This window comes from Rattus rattus, chromosome 9, assembly GCF_011064425.1.
Source record: "Rattus rattus isolate New Zealand chromosome 9, Rrattus_CSIRO_v1, whole genome shotgun sequence".
Lineage (NCBI taxonomy): Eukaryota > Metazoa > Chordata > Mammalia > Rodentia > Muridae > Rattus > Rattus rattus.
Window position 1 is genome coordinate 48,112,306 of NC_046162.1, and position 16,734 is coordinate 48,129,039.

The window sequence follows — 16,734 nt, forward strand, 5'->3', positions numbered from 1 at the left end:
CCTCCTTACCTGAAGTCCCATCAGGATTGTCCCTCTCCCACACCAGCTCAAAAAACTTCCTTCAAACTTAATGTCCTTCCCTTCTACTTCCTGTGCATCTCTCTATCTGTCCTCCTCACTCCCTCTTATTCTGTATGTTTTTTCTTAATAATCCTATTTTTAAGATTCCCATCAATTGGTTGCTTGCTCCGCCTCTTGACCTATGCTTGACTTTATTTAATCCTATTTACAACATTTAAGCAGAAAGATGTTTGGATTAAAGGTGTGTGCTAAGGCTGAGCCACAGCACAACTAAAAACAGCTCTTTTTTTTTTAATAGTAAATAACACAATCTCAGGGTTCACAGTGTGATCAAATATCCTGCAATGGAAAGACAGAGGGAGAGGGAGAGGGACAGGGAGGGGGAAGGGGAGGCGGGAGGGGAAGGGGGGAGGGAGTTCTAATCCTTATCAGTTTTGACCATATCCATAGTTTTTCATTTCCTGTGGAGAGATAAACAAATCCACGTCCCCAATGAGAAACCTTCGCTGGCCTCCATTCTGATGTTAGACATTCTTTTTTTTTTTTTTTTTGGTTCTTTTTTTCGAGCTGGGGACCTAACTCAGGGCTTTATGCTTCCTTGGCCTCCATTCTGATGTTAGACATTCTTATATTATATAGGCTGGTTTAATTTCACATTTTTCTATAACCCAGTGTCTCTTAGCTGCTATTGTTCCTTTCTCATTAACATCAGAAAATATAAAGTTAACAAAAAGCACTACCTAGCCTATTCCTGAATGTCTTTATTCTTCCTTTTTGTTTTTTTTAAAGATGTATTTATTTATTACATATAAGTACACTGTCGCTGTCTTCAGACACACCAGAAGAGGGTAGCAGATCCCATTACAGATGGTTTGAGCCACCATGTGGTTGCTAGGATTTGAACTCAGGACCTCTGGAAGAGCAGCCAGTGCTCTTAACCACTGAACCATCTCTCCAGCTCTCTTTTTTGTTTTATAAGCATTTCCTTTAAGGTGTAATTAGATCTTTCTACAACTGCTTGGCCTGTGGGGTTCTCTGGTATACATGTAATGTGCTTTATATTATAGTATGCAAAAAATTGCTTCACCTTACTGGAGACACATGCAGGGGCTTTGTCAGTCTTAATTTGTATGACTATGCCCGTAGTAGCCATTACTTCCAATAAATGTGTAATTACAGAATCAGCCTTCTCAGGACTCAAAGCAGTTGCCCATTGAAACTCTGAATATATATCAATGGTGTGGTGTAGAAACATTAGTTTTCCAAATTCTGCAAAATGAAACCCACCTGTCTGCCACCTCTAGGGCTACCTCCAAGAGTTTGGTTACACAAAGAATAAGTAGGACATTTTCTTATCATTTGCTTGGCTTGTTGACAAGTGACAGAAAAGGTTTTATTTAAATCTTTAGTGTTAACACGGAGTTTTTTTCGTGAAAATTTGAGGCTTCTAACACGTTTGCTATTAATAGTTGGTTAATTTTATTTCTTTGTGCCCAATGCATCTGGCAAGCCTATATGAGACCAAATATGGGTGATATGCACTGGGTCATTTCTATTTTTGATTGTCTGTGGCTGTATAAACAAAGTTAATTCTGAATTATCTGGAATAAATTCAACACTTTCTGCATGCAGAACACCTCTTTCTGCACATCGAGAGTCAGTAATTATATTAAGAGATTCAGGAAAATCTAGCGATAGCATTAAGAGTTGCAAACAGCTCTGATTTTTGAACGGAAGTATGTGTGAATTACTTTGCTCATTTTTGTCTGACTTATAACCTGCTATTCCTAACTTATTTGCACGATTATAAATGTAGGCAGTTCAGGAACTGGCGTTCCTTTTACAATACATGAGAGAATCCAATTAGTTATTTTTATAAACTGAAGAGTCTTGCTTTTAGGCTATTTGATGCTCATTTCTCCCTCCCAAATGGTTGCTACAAGCTCTTTGCTGATCTTTTTACTTATTTTTTTTCATCTTTATTAACTTGAGTATTTCTTATTTACATTTTAATTGTTATTCCTTTTATAACCATCCCCCCCCCTCCCTTCTCTATGGGTGAAGCCATCCCCCAACAATCACGTTCACTGGGGTTCAGTCTTTAGGACCAAGGGCTTCCCCTTCCACTGGTGCCCTTGTTTAGGGCTATTCATTGCTACCTATGCAGTTGGAGCCCAGGGTCAGTCCATGTATAGTCTTTGGGTAGTGGCTTAGTCCCTGGAAGCTCTGGTTGGTTGGCATTGTTATTCACTCTTTGCTGATCTTCATTGATGACATAATCCCAGCATTGCTATAGGGTACTATGGTTTCTGCTGGGTCCATTCCTGATAATTGATGTAGTCCTATTCTACTTTTTTATGATTAAATCAGAAACTTTTTCTATGGAAGCCTTTAATTTTTTTACTTTGTTTGTGTGCTAAGAAAATCCATCCCATAACAACTATCTTCCCTTTGCATAATGAGCCCAGGAGGAGAATTAGTTGAAGGCAAAACAACCAAAATGTAATCAATCAATCCCCATATGCAGCTTGCAGCTCTGTTCTACCAGAGTTAACTCTCTCACTGCTTCACCTGTTAAACCATCTTGGACTGTTTAAGTCTGAATCTCTTTGTAATGTCTGAAACAAATTACTTAAGTCTCGAGTTGTTGATACAATGGTAGGCCACAGGCAATTAATTTTAGAAAATCATTAAGGGTTTTCAGATGATCTCTTCTGATCTGTACTGTTTATGGTTGAATGTTTTTGTTGTTGACTTATTTTATAACCCAAATGGTTAATAGAACCTCCTCTCCGTAGTTTCCTCAAGAGCATTCAATAATCCCAGCATGGCAGAATTCTTTGTTTCCTTAAACATTTTCTCTAAAGTATCTGCATCAGAATCAGCCGACAAAATGTCATCCAGGTAATGATAAATAATGGATTGAGGAAATTGACTATGAAGTATTTCTAGCAGTTGTACAAAATATTGACATGATGTTTAACATTCCCTATTGAAGAACTTTCCACTGATATCTTTTTGCAGGTTGGGCATTATTATAAGTAGGTACTGTAAAAGCAAACCTTTCCTTATCCTGCTCATGAAAGGTAAAAATGCAAACTTTTAAATCAGTTACTATCATGGCCCATGCATTAGATAATAAAGAAGGTATAGGAATTCCAAGCTGTAACAAACCAATTGGTTGAATTCATTCTCCATTTCCCTGGTTCCTTTTTTATAAGAAGTATGGGGGTGGATTTTCACTCTTCTATATGCTGAGCCTCAAGTTGCTCTTGTACTAGTTGCTCAAGCTCAAGTGCCAGTAATTTTTCCTCAGTTAAAGGCCATTGCTCTGTCCACACAGGGTTGTCATTCAACCATTTTAAGGGTAGGGGCTGTGTCCCCACCCCTTATAGATCAATCCCTATTATATTCTGTGTTTGGACAACTGATACAGCCTGGGGTTGTTTTTGATGAACTATATCAACACCTTCCCTGGGATCATCTACCATTTCACCCCTTATTTTATCATGGGCTGTGTCTAGTATTGCAAGAATATTAATCTGAGCACCCCACTGTTGTAAAAGATCCCTTCCCCATAAATGGTGAATAATGGCTTCTTTTTTAAAAAGATGTATTTGTTTTATATATGTGAGTGCACTGTAGCTGTCTTCAGACACATCAGAAGAGGGCATCAGATCCACCATGTAGTTGCTGGGAATTGAGCTCAGGAATTGACCTCTGGAAGAGTAGTTAGTGCTGCTGAGCCATTTCTCCCAACCCCAAGTCGTGGCTTCTTTAAGATACTTTACATCTATCATCTCTATAGGATGCCAACCTATCTTGTCATAACCTTGTTCCACACCATTAGCAGGTTTATTCTGTATGCCTACTGGGAAAGCTGATGGTGTTCTGATAACCATCGGCCTCCCCTCCTCCCACTCCTGCAACATGGTTGTTAGAGATCAATCCTTTCTCTAGAAAGGCTGTTTCATAAGATTGTACTTTTGTTTTTTGTTTGTTTGTTTTTTTTTCAGGTTTTTCTCTGACCACATCGCACTCTGGCACAGTTTCTTTTCCTCTTTTCCTCAGACTAGAAACTTCCACTCTCTTACTCAGTCACCAGGACGGAACCCTTTTGTTCTCTCTTTTCCAGTGTGTTTCACTTCCCAATAGCTTCTGCCTCCACTCACAACCTCTCAAGTTTCAGCACCAACTCTGCAACCTTCCAGCAAAGAGAGAGTGGAGTGACCCCCTTTTGTCTTCCCATTGCAGCCACTTTTTGTTTCTCAGGCCCCTCCATTTCTTTTTTTTTTTTTTTTTGGTTCTTTTTTTTTTTTTTAAAAAACTGGACGAAGAAGAAGAAAAATCCCTTCCAGGTAAGCAGCTCTTTTTGAGCTTGAAACAAAAATACCCTTTTCTTCCCCTGCCATTTCTACTACAGTTTTTCCAAATTCAGTCATTTTTTTTTTTCAACATTTTAAAAAACAGAACATACGAAGAAGAAGAAGAAAAAAAAAATCCCTCTGGGAACAAAGTGGAGGTTATCCCAGTGGTAGCAGCTGCAATAAACTTTTTGCTGGCCTCTTGAAACAAAATACCCTTTTCTTCATCCCTGCTGTATCCTTAACAGTACTTTTAAATCAAATTTGCCATTTTATCCTTAACTTTTGAGACTCATTTTGAGGCTCAAGAAGAGGGAAAGAGGAGGAAGAAGCAGGAGGAGGAGGAGGAGGAGGAGGAGGAGGAGGAGGAAAATGGAGGGTGCAGGAAAAATCCAGAGAGGTGCTGGGATTTGAAGAAAATCAAAAGAAACAGGGGTCCCAAGGACTGTGGGGGTGTTGCCCTGTTATGAGCTCATCATGGAAAATAGCTATTTACTGTTCTTGCCAAAGAACCCATGTCTGGTTCTTTTCGTACCCACACTGGGTCGTTCACAACCCCACCTATAACTCCAGCTCCAGGGGATCTGATATCTTCTCTGGATTCTATGGGCTTTGCACTCAGGTGCACAGCCCATCCTCCCTCCATATATACACTAAAAATAAACCATTTAAAAACATTTTAAAGAAATATACTTCTTTATATGTTTCAAGAATTTTCAAAAGTTATACTTACGGTTTTTTGTTTCAAGTTTACTTATATTTGGATCTGTGAACTTACTTTGTATTTTTTTTATTACCTTAAATTTTTTAAGGTTTGCACAACCTGTTCATGACCTATCCTGCTGGACATACTGTGTAGATTTTGAAATAATTTTCATACAGTGGTTATTGTTTATAAGGTTCTATAGATGTTAATTAATCTCATTTGATTGGTACTGTTATTTAATGCTATTTGATGTCTCTATGATCCTTCTTGAAGAGATGCATTTTAATTTTACCTTATTTTTATGATTTCTTCTTTAATGTATAAGTGTTTTTCTTGTATGTTATACATGTGCACCACCTGTATACCTTGTGTTCCTGTAACTGGATTTACAAACAATATGAGTTGATATGTGGGTGCTGGGAATTGAACTCAGGTCCTCTGCAAGAGCAGTCAGTGTTCTTAGCCACTGAGCCATGTCTCTGCTCCAATATCTCTATATTTCTGTTGATTTTTCTTCTCCTTGACTAGCAGTTACTGAGAGAGAGATGCTGACATTTCCAACTATAATAACTATAATAGTGGATTTTTCCATTTATGCTTTAATTTTACTAGGTATTCTTTCATGAATTTTGAAGTCACACAGGTACACACATACACACACACACACACACGATATATACATCTCCCTCATGAATTGAATCTTTATCATTTTATAATGTCTCTCATTATTCCCAGTGAATTTCTTCTTCTGATATGTACTTTGTCTTATATTCATATAGCCACCTAGACTCCTTAATTGTATTTTTCTTCGCATTTTCATGATATATCTTTCTGTTCATTTTTTGCTTATTTAAACTCTTTTTAAATTTGAAATGAACTTATTGTAGCCTGCATAGAATTAACTCTGCTTACCATTATGCCATGCAAGCTGGGTGTGGTACACTCTTCCAGTCACTGCACTTAGAAGGCAGAGGCAGGAGGATTGCTGCAAGTTTGAGGTCAGCCTGGAATACATAATTAGCTGGGGGTCAGTCAGAGGTACGTAGTGAGACCCTATTTCAAAACAAGTAAGTCGGAGAGATGGCTCAGTGGTTAGTGAGACTGCTCTTCCCCTAGTTCAATTCCCAGCAACCAAAACCATCTGTAATGGGGTCCAATGCCCTCTTCTGGTGTGTGAAGACAGCAACAGTGTGCTCAAAACAAGTAAGTAACCCCAAACCTTTTCTTCATGCTATCCCTTCTGGCAACCTTTTCTTGGTGAGTTTAGGCCATTTACATTTAACGTAGCTATTGTTGCATCTGGAAGTCTGCCATTTTATTAAGACTCCTATAGTGCATTCTTTGTTGTTGCTCCTCTGACAGACAGAAAAGGTGGCAGATTCCTCTCCAGTCCTTAGAACCGCAGACCCTGTGCTTAGAGAGATGTGCTTCCCTTCTTCTGACTCCTTGGCATCTTCAAGCTGCCATTTCCAGCACCACTGCTCCAAGTGTTGCTTGAGTCCCTGGGGTTACAGCAGAAAATGGAAAAGGGAGAGGGACTTCCCCATCTCCCCAGTTTAAAGAGCTCTTTTCTGCAGCTCAGACAAAAAACAGAAGGCTCTTTTTACTTTTAAGGTGTGTGTGTGTGTGTGCATGTGTGCTCTCACGCGTGTGTGCTCTCACGCGTGTGGCTCTCACACGTGTGTATGTGAGTGCAGTTATCCATAGAGCGAGCCCATTGGATCCCCTAGAGCCTGGCTTGTTATCGGTGGTTGTGAGTTGTCCGCTATGGGTGCCAGAACTCTGGTCCTGTAAAAGAGCAGTATGTGCTTTTTTTGTTTTTGTTTTTTTGTTTTTTTGTTTTTGTTTTTGATTGGTTCTTTTTTTTTTTCGGAGCTGGGGACCGAACCCAGGGCCTTGCGCTTCCTAGGCAATCGCTCTACTACTGAACTAAATCCCCAACCCCCAGTACGTGCTTTTAACTCCTGAGTCATCTCTCAGGTGTCCCCATGTTCACTCCAGCCCCAATGCTTAATTTCTTTCTTAGACTGCTAGTTATGGAAGAATGAGGAAAGCAGAGATCTTGTTACTAGATCATTCTTACTTGAGTTCTGGTTCCCTTCTACCCTCTTCCTGATACTATTTACTGTTTAGAATGCTCACGTAGCTGCCCCACGTCTCCCAGCTGGGGTTTTCAGCTGCAGCTGGTGGGCAGGTGTCTTGGATGTACTTTCCTATGCACACTAACAGGCTGCATCTTATTTTGCAGAACAATCTCTGTGTAGAAACCACCATTCTGCTTTCCACTCTGCTGCTTGAGACAACCACATCCTTCCCTTACAGGACAGGCTCCATGGAGAGCTCAGGTCAGTGTGTGGGGTTGGGGGAGGGTGTGTCCAGAAGGCCAGGCTGCTCAGTGAGAAAATATTTTGTACACCTATGAATCAGTCAAGGAATGCTAGCTGATGTTAACAATTGACCCCAAGTATCCAAATAGCACAGCAATATTCATTTCACACTTAATCACACGTCAATCTGGGCTCTAAGCAGCCTTCTGGTATCTGAGGATTCCATTGGTCAAAATTTGTTGCACTACTCTTCTCTAACTGCTAGGGAGTCTGGGAAATGTAGTCTTCCTGTCTACCTCGATTTGATGAACATTTAGCATTGCCTTGAAATGTTAATAATAACTAATTGTACCAGGCAGTGATGGTGCACACTTTTTATCCCAGTACTTGGGAGGCAGAGGCATGAGGATCTCTATGAGTTTGAGACTAGTCTGGTCTACAGAGTAACCAGGACAGCAAAGAAACTCTGTCTTGAAAATTCCATAATGATGATGATGGTGGTGGTGGTGGTGGTGGTGGTGGTGGTGGTGGTGGTGGTGGTGGTGATGATGATGATGATACTTGTAATATCCAGCAACACCAAGATCAGGAATGTGTTCTTCCCCTGTGAAGCTGGGCTTACAAGGCCTGGACACTGCTGGGGCCTCCTGAAGTAGCTGACTAGGCTTGTATGGCCTAAAGGGAGATGGAGGCTTCTTTGCAGGACATTCCTGTGCTCTGGGCAAAGTTGATTCAGGAGATTTACATGTGGCAGCCAAAGACACAGTGCTTGGTGCTCAGGTGCCCTTTTCCCTGAGTCTCCATAACACTTTCTCTCCCCTGGTCTTGAGAAATCTCACCTCCTTGAACTGAGAACATTACCTTTCCCTCAGTCTCTGTTTTGGGCAACCCAGGTCAGTTCATTTAGATAACTGGGATCTCTGTGGTCAGGCAAGGAATAGAGACCAGTGAAGATAGGAAAGATGGGTTGGGAAAAAGACGCCATGCTGCATCCTGGGTCAGCCATTTCCCAGCGCCTGCCCATCATCCCACATCAGAAAGACTCACAGAAGAGTGAATGACTTCCTGATTCCTAATTCTGCTCCACAAGCCTGAGCAGGCCGTGTCAGCAAGCCAGCAGAGGGCCAAAGCACGAGTCTGTTCTGGCTTCCAGAACAGCATTTGTCTGAGATTGTCTTCAGGACCTACTGGCAACTTCTGTTTTTCTCTGAAACACGGAGATGGGGGTGTGGGGGCAGGCAGAGGCAGAGACAGATCAGGATTGTCACTGGTTTAAATCTCTTCATGTAGCCAAAGGACAAAGGGGGAGCAGAAGGAAGGGAAGAAAGGAGGGAGGGGAAGAGACAAGGGAGGGGGAGAGAAAAAAAAAGGACTAAAAGTTAAAGGGAGAGAAGTCAGGAGGGAGCCATGGAAAGACAGAACACAGCAGGGAGGGAGGGAGGAGAGAGGGGAAGGAAGAAAGGAGAAGCAAGGACGAAAGGACACAAAGAAGGGGGGGGAGGGAGGGAGGAAGACAAACAATTAATTTACTAATAACTCACCTTGCATTATGTTCATTAAATATGTTCATTAAATCTTCATGCAAGGTCAGGTGCTAGATGAGAGGCAGGTTGGAGCAATTGTCATGACAGACTAAGTGACTTCCTGGCCAATTTGGAGAGATGGGCCATGCTCAGCAGAGTGTCTAGGTGGGTAGACATGGCTGTCATGTTCTGTGATCCTTCTGGTTGGAGGAAGCTGGAAAATAGGCTGTGACAGTGACAAGTGCCTCACAGGGATGAGTGAGAGTTGGGAGGAAAGTGGGGTCTTCAGAGATGACAATTATCCTCTGACTAATGGGTCTACCTCATAGCCATTGAGCAGGACTGCCTGATGACCACTAGAGCACGGGATACCTTGGCTTTAATGGTTTAACCGGAGCTACCATCTGTGATGTTTACATATGTAGCCTCTATCCTTGTAAAGGAATTAGAGACAATTAAGGTATCCATTTAATAAAACACAAAGCGGAGGCTGCAAAGAGGAAGCAGGAAGTGAGGTCCCGGCCCCTTGACATGGAACTGGACTCTAATTCGGCTGTGACTTTCTTGGCAGCCAAGTCTAAAAGGGAAGCCCTGAGGTATGTCGTTTGTGTTGCCTGGTGACAAGAGAAGACAAATTACTTGTGTATAGAAACACTCCTGGATGGCAGTTACTGCAAGGGAAATCTGTCCTTGTGGGGAGCACTTCCCAGACCTCCCATCCTCGTCTAGATCCTCCAAGAAGTGGACACCAAGATGTGTAGGGATTTGCTCAAGGAAACACCTGCAAGAGAGGAGGCAGAGAGCAGGAAGGAGAGGCTGACTTGCTGGGGGATGGTGCGTGCATGCGTGCGTACATGTGTGTGTTAGGTAAAGAGGACTCCAGAGAGCCGTTCCAGAGTGTGTTACTGCTGGTGGAACCTAGAGCCACTTAGCCATCAAAGTAGGTCTTCCTGGGAGCAGCGTGAAAGGCAGGGGTGTGCTCTGTGTGGGTGGCAGCAAGCCCAGGGCTTCACAGTGAGAGCAGGCTGCCTCACTTCCTTAAGTCACTTACAGGTTCACCATCTTTACCCTTCTGCTAGGCCAACACACCCTCATTAAAGAGAACAGATTCACCCTGACTCTTGTCAAAATGGCAAGGAGCGCTTTCTTCACAGCTGGCAGTGGAGAGAAAGCAGACTCAAGATCCCTGGGATTCCCAGCCTAGGAGCAGAGCAAGGACTGAGGAGGTGGAAACTTCCCCAGACTTAGCAAGGTTCTTGCCAGAGGCCGGCCGAAGGTAGCAAGGATCGTACAAGGGCGGGGACTCTCTCTGAGCTGACTTGCCAACCTTCTTGATGAAACTGGGATGAACAAGCCAGAGTGAGGACAGAGGCCAAGATTGGGACCCAGAAGAGAAGAGACCTGGGGGAGCCTGAGACTGAGTGGAGCAATGACACTGACACCATTTGGGACAGCCTAAGGAAAGCTGTCACCATCAGGAACAGTATTTATATGCTTTTTTAAAAACAGAGTTAGGGGGCTGGAGGGATGGCTCAGTGGTTAAGAGCATTGGCTGCTCTTCCTGAGATCCTGAGTTCAACTCCCAGCAACCACATGGTGGCTCACAACCATCTGTAATGGGAAATGATGCCCTCTTCTGGTGTGTCTGAAGACAGCTACAGTGTACTTATATATACAAAATAAATAAATCTTTTTTAAAAATAGAGTTAGTATTTAATAGAGATATTTTATAGCAATCTACAAGAAAGAAGAACTCAGAAAGAAAGACAAGACGCCCCCTGGAGCATGGGTATGAGATTCTCCAAAACAGCCCCACTCCACTGTAGAATTTTGGTGGCTTTGAAGGTCCTTATGGTGACAAAGGGCCCCGGGTGCACACACCAGGAGGGTCCTGGGGAGCTCTTGAAGGGCTACAGTTAATACGATCATCCAATAAGATCTCCATCTGGGTCACTGGGATTAGGACTTTTTCGCCTGTAGACAAAGTTAATAGTTTTATTTGAGACTCTCAGGCTACGGCTGGAGAGGGGAGTAAAGTTCACCCAAGGTCAAACATATCAGGCCCTAAGTCCAGGTCATTGCTGTTTTAACAGAAAGTATGTGTATGAGAAAGAACCATGGGTGTGTATGGACAGCTTTTCAGTCAACAGTACTGCTGTTGACAGTAGATTCTTGTTTCTTAGATCTAGGTAGACTTCAGGGTAAGGGCTCCTCCTCATCCTCACGTCCCTATCATTTTCCCTGTCTTTCTCTTCTGCCTCACATCCCTCCCTCAGACTCTGATCTCCCAATCTTAAGGGTTACCTAAGGGTCGTAGATGCCCCCCACAAAATGTGTCTTCTATGACTTTGTCCATGCTGAACAAGGGTGTAGACCTATCTATCTAGAGACCAGAGGTCCTGACCTTGGCTCAAGAGATGGCTCCGTAGATAGAGAGCCTGAAGGCCTGGTGACCTTAGTTCATCTCCAGAAGCCATGATAGAAGCTTAAACAGACTCCTGGAGGTTAACCTCTGACCTACACATGCCCACCATGACACACATGTGCCTACTGCTCTCTCTCTCTCTCTCTCTCTCTCTCTCTCTCTCTCTCTCTCTCTCTCACACACACACACACTCGAGTACACACATAAACATGTACATACAGTAATACAATAAAATCACACATTGAGGAAAGAATTTATGTCTTAACCTGTCTTATGTGACTAATGTAAAGGGAACCTGAGAGAATCTGGGGTTGGAGGCTGGCAGGCCGTCATTTGAAGGGAATCCAGATTTTGGATGTTACCATCTGTTGGAGCTCTATCTCCATCAACACTTCAGGGGGATCCTGGGTGAGTCACAGGGGTGAGGTAGGAATGATAAAGCAGGACACTCAACTCCTCCTCTGGCCTCCGTACACATGTGCATGGGTGCACATACCTGAACACACATGTGCATACATATATGCGCACATGCCTACATACATATATATGCATCCACATGCATATGACCACACACTTATTCACATATATATATACATATATATATGCATATGCCCTCCCCCCCCACACACACCAATTTTTTTAAAAAAGTTATTATAACATAAGCACTACTATACTAAGATAGTTTAGCTGGTAATCAAGATGGCTGCTAATGACTAATGGATAAATAGATGGTATATTACATGTACTCTGGAAAGAAAGATATTTTGGATCTCAGGCCATACAGAGAAGGATAGTGTGAAATTTTACCATGCTCCTCTGAACAACAAACAATTTAAAACTTGTACATTATTTCTAGAATTTCCATTTAATATGTTAAAGCCATAGGTGGTTGATGGATAGTTGAAACCACAAAAAAAAGTGAAGTCTCAGGTAAGAGGGGACTGGATTGCCGTATGTCCCCACTTTGGAAAGTTCTGGTTTTACAAAGAACACAGAAATACTGATGGAAATACTATCTTCCAGCTCAGAGCAGTGTGCTGGCTGCCAACTCTTGATGATTGCTTCCAGGCACCTTGCGAGGTTTACAGGAAGGCTAAGAATATTCTCCAGAGAATAAATGTTGGGCAGCAGTAAGGCCAGATGGGCTGAGGAGCACAGCTCCTGACCTCAAGGTTCCCTCACTTTCAGATGTGGAGCTGGACTTCCAGAGGAGTGTACAGGCTGTGCTGCGAGAGCTCAACACCCCAAACCCAGCCCTCCAGAGTAATCAGGGTAAGAGCTGGAGCAGGATGCTCCTCCCCACCGTCCCATCCTTCCAGCTCTGCCTCAGGAAGGGCCTGGCCTAGACTTCTTGGGTGAGGGGTTTCCAACCTAGCTGTCTGCTTGTAGACCTGGAAGGCTTCTCTGCTCCCTGGCTCAACTCTCCTGGTTCATATGTTACGACCACAGTTGGTGGCGGGGAATTAAAGCTGCAAAAGAAACAAAGTCTCAGGTAGAGAGGGACTGGGCTGCCACACTGCAGACAGTAATGGGACTCTGGTTACCTTCCCTGCTGCCACTGCCAAACAAAACTCTCTTCTAGGACCTAGAATCATTCAGAAGGTGGCTGGGGCTCTGGGCCTGCACACGTTACTGCGCCATGCTCCACACATATGCTTCTGTCTGCTCTTGTGCCTCCCCTCTTGTTTCTGGCCTAGGAGCTCACTGCCAAGAAAGAGCTACAGATCAGGTGGCCATGGGAGGAGCTCACCACAAGCATCTGGGGTCAGCTCTTACAACAGGGTCAGATGTAGCTGGCTGGTCACACTCTAGGACCCAGGGATCAGGGTCCTGCTCAGAGGAATCCCCTCTAAGACCCTCGGGCCCCACCCAGCCACGATGGGTCTCCCTTTCTCCTGGCCCAGGCATGTGGAGATGGTCTCTGCACAAGAAGATGGAGAGAAATCCAGGAAAGAGCTCCGTTCTGGTCCGAATTCTGCTCAGAGAGCTGGAGAAGGTTGGTGCTCAGGTCAGAGGAAGGCAGCAGGGGTGGAGAGAGGAGCCCCCTCAGGTTGGGGTTGCACCTGTGCAGATCTGTGCTTCCAAGTGTGGGTTGTTTGTGAACCACATGCTTGATTTTCCTTCATTGGTTTTTGTCTCAGCACTATTTTCTATTCATCCACTCCTATCGTTTCTTAAATTAGCATGTTTCAAAAAAAGAAACTCCATAACGTAGCCATAAATGGAGAACCCACATCGCTGGGTAGAAATAGATATGTGTCTGTTCTGCATATCTCTGTGGCAACCATTAAGGTTTATCTTTGTGCCACCTGAAATTATCCATGCCCCGCATGTTGCTGCTTGGAAAACACTGCTCCAAGTTGTCAGTTAGCTTTGGCTCCTGTGTGGCGTCTATGCAGCTTCCTTATCCTAACCGTTTGCACGAGGATTCCTCCGTCTCCCCTGCCCCTCACAGAGGACTCCCACATCCTTGCTTCTCCCTGCCCTACTCCCTTCCTCCTCTCTCCACAGCAGGCCACTCCCCTTAACATAATCCATTGCTGCCTTCCACCTCATCCCCCATCACCCCCAGCCTAACCTGCGTTCTGTAGCTAGGATGCAGTGCTCCCTGGAGCACCCAGCCCAGCACCATGCTAGGGTCTCCTGTTTTCCAGGCAGAAAGCGAGGACGCACGGCGTGTCATCATACCCTTGCTGCTCACTCTAATGTCAGTGCTCACTAAGGTGAGAGGGGTGGGGGTCAAAGTGATTCACATGAGGCTGGGGATTGTCAGGGGGGAAAAGTCACCACTCTCAAAGGGAATAAGAGGTCATTCATTCTGTAATCAAATATGGGTGACTGGAGTTGGAGAGGTGGCTCAGTGGGTAAGAGGACCCAGGTTCAATTCCCAGCACCCACATGATGAGAACTTCAAGTCACAAGGCCCCATCCTGTCTCCCTAGTTGGTACCTAATCTCTGCTAGGGTGAGCCTGGTCTTGCCTCCCATACACTTGAGTGCTTTCCTTTCTACCCAGAAGTAAAGTTGCACAGGCAATCGAGGAGTTGAGATGGTGCAGAGGACGGATAGAGAGCCTTTGATAGTGGGTGGGCCCTTGGGTTGTTCATTTGTGCATCATCACTGTGAGTAACAAGCTCCTAGTTCTGTAACAACACATTCAAGAGACTGGAGGAAGCAAAACCGTTTTTAGTACTTGGTTCTGCATCACAGGACTCATAGGGAGAATAGGCCAAAATGACTGGCATGGCATTTTGGTGTGTAAGAAATGTTTTTAAAATCCCCAGTCTCAAGAAATCCCTGCTCTCTTTTCCCCCATAGAGTTAGCATCTTCACACTCCTCTAGCATGGTCCCTTTCCCAACTCTCCATCCTATTGGCCCAGTATCTAATGACTTATTTAATAATTACCCGGGGGCTTTGAACCACCTCCCTCCTCTGAGTTCTGAGACAAGCTGGGCGAGGGAGGGGCCTTGTCTGTGACTCTTTGGTGAGCTCTAAATGCAGACTGATCCTAAAAATGGATCAGAAGTGTTGATTTCTTACAGTTGGTGATCTTTGCATAGGGGTGGGATATAAGAAAAACAATGTTTTACACTCTTGGTTAAAGGAGCTGGTGTGGGCTTTGGGAAGTCACTGTGGTGTCTGGGAGGAGGGTAGGACTGGGCTCTGGGAAAGGAATCAAACACAGTGAGGAAGAAGGCAGAGGGGAGGAAAGGAAGCCTTTGAGCATTGTGGGGTACCTCATGGCTGTGAAATTCGTGGAGATGCAGAGACTTGGGAAGTGACTCCAAGTTTTCAGGCTGGAGATGCTCAGAAAGGCCCCACACAGCTCCAGCATGGAGGCTGGGACAGAACTGATCTGCCGAGAAAGCAGGGACGGATTTTTGTCTTGCTGAGGTGGAGAGTGGTGTGGTAGGGAGGTCTCTCCGATGCTGGGAGGAGAGCCTACAAACAGGGATGTGAGAGCACAGAGCCAGTCTGGTCATCAGTCCCAACCCTCCTCCTTCCGCACCTACTCTCCACCCACTCCATCCTAGACCCTTCAACCCCTCCCTCCCACCAGGCGACCGGCATCACGGAAGATCTATACCATAGAGCTTACACCTTCTGCACCAGGCTGCTGACCCTGCCAGCCCCCTACTCTACAGTCGCCTTGGACTGTGCCATAAGGCTGAAAACAGAGACGGCTGTCCCAGGTGAGAACTACTGGGCATCCCGGCCACCCATGCTGCCAGGTAATACTACTCAACACCAGGCTGTCTTCTCCAGGAGGCCAACGCGCTCAATGCTCTCAGCTCCTTCCAGGAAGGGTGGAGAATTGGTGTGAGAGACCCAGAGGCTGGCTCACTGGTGTGGTTCGTTTGCAGGTACGCTGTATCAGCGGACTGTCATTGCGGAGCAGAACCTGATAAGTGAGCTCTACCCTTACCAGGAGAGGTAAGAGGCCTGGGAGTTGGTTGCTGCCCTCTGTTCCCTCAAGGTGTTGGGAGCGGGCAACTGATCACTGACAGGAAGACAAAAGAGAAGGCTAGATAAAAAACTTAGCAAAAAAACAAAAACAAAACAACACAAACAAACAAACAAACTTAGCAGAGCTTCCGTGTTGGCCCAACAATGACGCGCACTTCCAGTTCTAAGGGTGGTAATTGTATTGTTATCTTAGCTTGCTTCTTTGGCGGATTGACCCTGTCCCCGTGCAGAAGAGCCACATGGCCTAGGGCAACGCTGCTGTTCCACTCCTGTGCCCCTCTTGCCTTGCTTTGTGCCACATAGAAGCCACACCCAGCCAATCCAGGCAGCAAGAGACAGCTTCAGAATGCCCACTCGGCAGGGACTGAATCCTAGGGGGCTTTTCTCAATGAGTTCTCAGCTCTCAGATAAGATGGAGATCATCCCTGGCCCGTGTTTGGAAGAAGAATATTAAGCATGAGGGTGGGGGAGTGCCTCCCTCTGCTGCAGGCAGGTTGTGGACTTAGCACTGAGGGGCACTGTGTAGGTTTGAGACTTGGGAGCTATGCTCAAAAAGGATGCTATGGAAAAGAGCACACTGGGAGTAAGTCCCGGAGGAGAGGACAGGCACAGCACCCTGAGGGAGGAAAGAGAGGGTATGTCAGTTTTCTGGTGTGATCAGGGTGATGAGCAAAGATGGAGTCTATGTGGGTCCAGAGCTCCAGTACCCAAAGGGGATGTGGTTAAGGTCTCTCCAGAGCATGTTGAGCACTGGGGCCAGGGTGCCGAGAGCCAGGAAGCAGGACTTACATTGTAACTTCACTAGATGCAGGATGTAGTCTGCTTCCCCACAAGGAACCAGTAGGCTGTTTGAATGGGACTCGAGCTGCCCCTCTGAAAGGGCTGTGCATCCTGCCTGCT

General features: G+C 44.9%; 1 protein-coding gene across 1 annotated transcript in view; it reads left to right on the forward strand.

Annotated features, from left to right (window-relative positions):
• Pik3r6 (phosphoinositide-3-kinase regulatory subunit 6) overlaps positions 1 to 16,734 on the forward strand; it is a 49,099-nt gene that overhangs the window by 8,011 nt on the left and 24,354 nt on the right. Inside the window, exons 2-7 of the mRNA XM_032914034.1 lie at positions 7,340 to 7,436; positions 12,555 to 12,638; positions 13,271 to 13,362; positions 14,021 to 14,089; positions 15,428 to 15,560; positions 15,732 to 15,801. Coding sequence (XP_032769925.1) covers positions 7,424 to 7,436; positions 12,555 to 12,638; positions 13,271 to 13,362; positions 14,021 to 14,089; positions 15,428 to 15,560; positions 15,732 to 15,801 — 461 coding nt within the window. The 5' untranslated portion in view covers positions 7,340 to 7,423. The remainder of the gene's footprint in view (positions 1 to 7,339; positions 7,437 to 12,554; positions 12,639 to 13,270; positions 13,363 to 14,020; positions 14,090 to 15,427; positions 15,561 to 15,731; positions 15,802 to 16,734) is intronic.